Source organism: Vigna angularis, chromosome 7 (assembly GCF_016808095.1).
Source record: "Vigna angularis cultivar LongXiaoDou No.4 chromosome 7, ASM1680809v1, whole genome shotgun sequence".
Classification (NCBI taxonomy): Eukaryota; Viridiplantae; Streptophyta; class Magnoliopsida; order Fabales; family Fabaceae; genus Vigna; species Vigna angularis.
In genome coordinates, this window is record NC_068976.1 from 33,541,068 (window position 1) to 33,547,892 (window position 6,825).

At 40.4% G+C, this 6,825-nt stretch overlaps 1 protein-coding gene across 1 annotated transcript; it reads left to right on the forward strand.

Annotated features, from left to right (window-relative positions):
- Positions 1-3,301: 3,301 nt before the first annotated feature.
- On the forward strand, positions 3,302-6,031 carry LOC128197896 (uncharacterized). Its single transcript, XM_052880744.1, has one exon. The coding sequence runs from the start codon at positions 3,302-3,304 to the stop codon at positions 6,029-6,031; it is 2,730 nt and encodes a 909-aa protein (XP_052736704.1).
- The last annotated feature ends 794 nt before the right edge of the window (positions 6,032-6,825 follow it).

A 6,825-nucleotide genomic window follows, 5' to 3' on the forward strand; every position in this document is an offset into this window, starting at 1 on the left:
TCTCAACCTTACTCTCTTTATTTGTCAATATTAATTGCTAAGTAAGTTTAATTGAGTAGAAAGTTTTAAGGCACACGTTTTTAGTAAGAACCAATTCACCCCCCCTCTTGGTTTGTTATTCCACGCTAACCATTCCGCTGCAGCCGCTCTGACAATTGGTATCAGAGCTTGCTTTGATAGTAATTCAAATGGCAGGATCACATCAAACCTTTGCAGAGGGTGCTTCTATCAATAGACCACCACTATTCATAGGTGAAAATGACGCATTCTGGAAGGTAAGAATGCAAATTTTTATGGAATCTATTGATATAGATATTTGGGATGCTGTTGTATCTGGTCCTTTTGTTCCAACTAACAATATGCAGGAACCAAAGCCCCGTGACCAATGGACTGCTCAAGATAAGAAAAAATTTTGTAATGATTGATGAGTCAATATTTTATTCACTTTACTTAGTTTATTGTGCTAGAATTAATCGGGGAATTATGCTTAAATGTCCGGTATTTTTCCGTATCTTCTAATTGAGCTTAATTTGATCAGAGATTCTAACTTCAGTTAATATGCATCTTTTGAGCTCATTATTTTCATTATTAATTGAAGGAAATATATTGGAACATCCATAAGAACGAGGGATTTATTCTTTGAATAAAATTAGAGAAAAGTGTGAATTCATGGAAGTGCACTGTGATTTATTGTTGGTGTTGCAGATTGATGTGATTCCTAGCAGGTGAAATGGTGACTCAATGGGAAGCAACATGCGGCACATTGGAGAGAATTGGTGTGCAAATTAATCAAAAAAATAGAAGTGGTATACGACCCTTGAATAGCTCTCGGTTGAAAAAGTGCAAAATGTAGTATGGAATTGGCATTATGTGAAGTCACGGCAAAGCAATTAAAAGTGGGAGCCACCACTTGGTTGAAAGCTCACGGTCCATTCACTTTGTCTAAAATCTGCAGATTTCTATCTCCATGCCTTTCTACTACACACCAAATAAAACATCACATATGTTTGAATCAAAAGGGCCACCACTCTCGGTATTATTCTCCACTCAAGGTTTTGTGTTGGCATTTAGTTGATTCCTTGGGAGCAATTCACGTAAAAAGGGAGCAGCTTCATGATGCAAGATTCGGATCTCTATGCTTTGTCCACTACATACACAAGTTTTTATCCTTCCATTGGTAAAAGAATTCACTGACCCAAGTAAATCCCAGCTGGAAGAAGTAGTGCAAATGAGGATAGAAACCTTTTTAATATAGAAACCACAGTGCAGTAAAAAAACACACACACAGCCACATTTATGAAAAGAGACACTCACGGACAAGGAGCTCCAAGTGGATGCAAGCTAAAAGAGGAGACAACACATGAAAAGGTGTGAAGAGGGGATTGACATTTGGACGTTTTGCATTCCAGACTTGAAAGGGATGGTTTTCAGCGTTTAAAGGAGGAAGGAAGTTGGCTGCGGGGTACACACTCGGATACACGCTACTCTTAGTTACAGACACTCTCTGGGGAACGTTTTAGAAAGCTACTGGGAAGTTTTTGCTGATGGAGTTCCAGAACTGAATTGGTTGGAGGGCAACATGCAGGAGAAGACGTTTGGCTGCCACTGAGAAGAGTCTCTGGTTGAGCTTTCATTGCAGACGGTGTCCAGAAGGAAAGGAAAGGAGCTTAGCTTCAATAGGTGTTGTTGTATCTTAATGCTTTAACCAATCTTATTTCACACGTTGGAAAACATTGATTGAAGTAGTTTATTCCTCTGTTAATGTGTTTTATGTATGATATTTCCACCATGAATTGTATTGGATTGTTTAGCTTATATGTTGCATTATATTTTATTCCTTAAGCAATGTCACTACACGGCCATGTTCAATAATTATTGGAATATGATATTTGTATTAAGAAAGGACAAGTCTTTGGATGTGCTTGAATAAAGTATATTGTGTGAGAGGAGTGGTCACGGCATGCTTGTTGAAAAGAAAATTCATTTGCATAAAAAATGAGAAAAAGGTTTGTTTAGAAGTATAGTTCATGTGGTGATGAATAAAAAAATTAAAGATGGAGATTAGACTAGATTAGGTGTCACGGTTTTAGGAGGGAAGTAATTCTTTTCTATTCCTTTTAGAAGCTTGCAGCACGATGTGGGAGGAAGTTTAAATTGTTTTCTTTAAATTGGAAAAGTGTGTGCACGGTGCAGAGGTGGGAATTTGTATTTTGAAGGAAGAAGTGAAAAGGTTACGGTTGGAAGCATTGAAGGGAGGTAGCATAATGGTAGTGGGGTCACGGCAATGTTTGTTTTTACAATTGTTTGATGGAATGAGAAGAAGTTTAGGTGACAGTATAGGGCGATGGGACGTTGGCAGGAGGATAGCAACAATGCATTTCTTTTATTAGTTGGGGAATGAAGAGGTGATTAGGCTTAGAGTAGGTGCTGGTTGGTGTGCTCCGGAATTAGTTTGGAATAGAGGGAACACCTTCTTTTGGATGAGAATTTGTGAATTCTTTAATTCAAGAATGTGGAGTGGTTACGTGAAGTTGAAGACCACTTTGAATATTTTATTGTTTTATTTCATTTGAAGAATGGAAGTTTGAAGAAGTGGCACGACTCCCATGAGTGCAAGGGCACGTACATGACTTAATTGGATAGCAAAAATTCTATTTACTTGGATATTGGGAGGCTACGGTTTTGATGAGAAAAGAAAACAATTTCCTATTTTTATTTGAATGAAAATCATGGAAGCAAATTGTCACGTGACACAGAGGATTTGTTTGTTTTTTGCAATTTAAAAATTAAATTTCTTTAGAAGGATGTGGTACATTTTCTACGCGTTTCCTGTTTTTATATTTTCGTTTTTATTTTTCTAATTTCATTTTCACTGTGTTAATTTTGTTTTACTGTTCTAAAATTTACTTTACCATTTTCAATTCAGTCGTGTTTAATTTTCAGTTTAATTTAATCTTTCCGCATAAAAACAAAACATTTCAAAACCCCCCAATACGTGTTGATAAGAAACTGAACCACATTTGGTCCCTGAGAGACGACCTAGGAGTCACATCCTAGCACTGTACTGCATATTTAATTGCACATCAAATTTGATCGGCCGCGACAACTGTATCAAATTTTGGCGCCGTTGCCGGGGACTAACGGCTCAGTTTTGAGTCTTGTGTCTGTATTGTGTGATTTGTGTTTTATTGTGTTTGTGAAAGTGTCGTTTTGCTATCTTGTGTTGATTTCTGTGTTGATTTCTGTGGTTTGAATTTTATGTGCTATTGTTTCATGATTATAGGGTGTCGTGATTTAGTGCATGACTAGAGGAAATTCTGGATTCATTCCACCCTTCGATCCTGAGATTGATAGGACGTTTCATAGGTTAATTAGGCATTCTAGGAATTCGTCTTTAGAGTCTGTTTTTGAACCTGTTCCATTAGATATTGTGCATCCCACTGTTGAGTACTTGTTGCATACTGCATCTACTGCATCTGTTGCATCTGTACTTGATTCTGATTCTGATTCTGTTGTTTTTCACACTGAGAACAATATGGCACAACCTCCACCTCGTGAGAGGACTTTTAGGGAGATGGCTGCACCTGATTTCGATATTGAAAGCTTGTGCATCCAATATCCTGATGAGGACGTTCCATTTGTTCTCAAAACTGGACTGATCCATTTGTTGCCAAAGTTTCATGGTCTTGCAGGTGAAAGTCCGCATAAGCATTTGAAGGAATTCCATATTGTCTGTTCCAGTATGAAACCACACGATGTCCCTGAAGAACATATCTTTTTGAAGGCATTCCCTCATTCATTGGAAAATGTTGCTAAGGATTGGTTGTATGGTTTGGCGCCTAGATCTGTCACTAGCTGGGATGATCTGAAGAGGCTGTTCTTGGATAAATTTTTCCCAGCATCCCGGACCACAGCTATCAGGAAAGACATAACTGGGATTAGACAATTAGCTGGAGAGAACCTGTATGAGTATTGGGAGAGATTTAAGACACTTTGTGCTAGTTGCCCCCATCATCAGATACCTGAACAACTTCTTATTCAGTATTTCTATGAGGGTTTGAACAACATGGATCGGGGTATGATTGATGCTGCTAGTGGTGGAGCTCTGGGAGACACCACACCTGCTAATGCCAGACAATTGATTGAGAAGATGGCTTCCAACTCCCAGCAGTTTAGCACCAGGAATGATGCCATTGTGGTGAGGGGCGTTCATGATGTTGTGTCCCAGTCTTTATCAACTGTTGAAAGCAAGTTGGAAAACCAGATTAATTCTCTTGCAAAGTTGGTGACACAGTTGACTGCCAACCAGAGATCTGCAGCTCCATCTGCATCTGTTGCACGACTATGTGCTATTTGTCCTTCCAATGACCATTACACAGATGCATGTCCTTCTTTGCAGCATCCTGCTGCCTCTGATGCACCACAGGCTTATGCTACAAATATCTTTAACAATAGGCAGCCACAACAGCAAAATCATGACTTGTCCACCAACAGGTACAACCCAGGGTGGAGGAATCACCCCAATCTTAGATGGAACAATGCGCCACAGCATCAGCACCAGGCACCACCTTTCCAGAATGCTGGAGCACCTAACAGATATGTGCCTCCACCTATGCAACAATACCAGAGGCAACAACAACAACAACAACAGCAGCAGCAAGAGACACCTGCCCAACCAACTGCCTTACCAACTGCCCAACCTTCCACTTCGTCTGAACCTTCATTGGAAGAGTTGGTGAGACAAATGACTATGCAAAACCTGCAATTTCAGAAAGATAATATGCAATTCCAGCAGGAGACTAGAGCTTCCATACAGAATCTGACTAATCAGATGGGTCAGATGGCTACTCAGATAAATCAGGCGCAGTCTCAGAATTCTGATAAGTTACCATCCCAGACTGTGCAGAATCCAAGAAATGTGAGTGCCATAACCCTCAGATCAGGGAAGCAGATTGTTGTGCCTTCAGAGCCCGCTTCTACACCTACACATGCACCTATGCCTGCCACTTCTCCTAGAGAGGATGACCATGACGGTCCACGCAGGACATTTGAGGTGGGCGGATCTTCTTCTCTAGTCGGTGGTTCTTCTTCTTCAGGAGGATCTTCTCCCTTTTCCACCACCACCGCTGCCGCACCTTCTCCATTGATTGACCGACCTATCCCTCTTCCATTCCCTTCACGGGCACTTCCTAGCAAAAAGATGGAAGAGGTGGATAAAGAAATTCTGGAGACCTTCAGGAAGGTGGAGGTGAACATACCTCTACTTGATGCCATCAAGCAGATACCAAAGTATGCAAAATTCTTGAAGGATTTGTGCACACACAAGAGGAAGATGAAGGGCAATGAGAGGATTAGCATGGGAAGAAATGTATCTGCGCTTATTGGTAAGTCGGTCCCGCACATTCCTGAAAAGTGCAAGGATCCAGGTATATTTTGCATTCCTTGTGTGATTGGAAATAATAAATTTGAGAATGCCATGCTTGATTTGGGTGCTTCTGTTAATGTCATGCCTTTGTCTATATATGAATCTTTATCTCTTGGTCCTTTGCAAACCACAGGCGTGGTCATTCAGTTGGCTAATAGGAGTGTTACCCACCCAACAGGTTTCATAGAAGATGTCTTGGTAAGGGTTGGTGAATTGATTTTTCCTGCTGATTTTTATGTTCTGGAAATGGAGGAGGGATTCTCTCATGGATCCGCTCCCATTATCTTAGGCAGGCCATTCTTGAAAACTGCCCGAACTAAGATTGATGTATATGCTGGAACTTTGTCTATGGAATTTGCTGATATTGTTGTTCATTTTAATATCTTTGATGCAATGAAATTTCCAGCTGAGGACCATTCTCTGTTTAGGATTGATACATTGGAAGACATTATTGATGAATTTGTTGTTGACAACTTTAATTCTGTGCATGAGAAGAAGCATTCTTTTCTATCTTCTTTGCATTCATTTATTGAATCTGGATTCACATCAGGTTTTGATAATGATGTTGATAATGTTGTGGATTTTGATGAGGATTGTGATGTCTAGGATATTGATGCTATGCATGATATTGATGATGTTGTTGACATATCTGATATGGACATTGATTTGGATTGTGATGAGATGAGTGTTCTGTCTTTACCTGTACACTCTTTAGGGTCAGAATGCATTAACCATGTTGCAGGTAGTACACTTGAATCTGACTTGCAGGCACCCACTCTTGAGCTGAAACAGTTACCAGATAACCTCAAGTACGTGTACTTGGAGGATGATGAGAAGAAACCAGTGATCATTTCTACCTCCCTTGATTCTGTTCAAGAGGAGAAGTTGCTTGGTATATTGAGGAAGAACAAAAAGGCCATTGGTTGGAGTTTAGCTGACATACCTGGTATTAGCCCATCCACATGAATGCATAGAATTCTTTTGGAAGATGAGGCAAAGCCAGTGAGACAGCCACAAAGAAGGCAAAACCCCGTGATCATGGACGTCATCAAGAAGGAGGTGACCAAGCTTTTGCAGGCTGGGATCATCTACCCTATTTCAGACAGTCAATGGGTGAGCCCCATCCATGTTGTGCCCAAGAAAACTGGCCTCACCGTGGTGAAGAATGAGAGGGATGAGCTTATCCCAACTAAAGTGCAGAACAGTTGGAGAGTCTGCATTGACTATAGGAGGCTCAACCAAGCAACCAGGAAAGATCATTTTCCCCTACCATTCATTGATCAGATGCTGGAGCGCCTGGCAGGTAAATCTCATTATTGTTTTCTTGATGGTTTTTCTGGATATTTTCAGATCAATATTGCTCCTGAGGATCAAGAGAAAACCACATTCACATGCCCCTT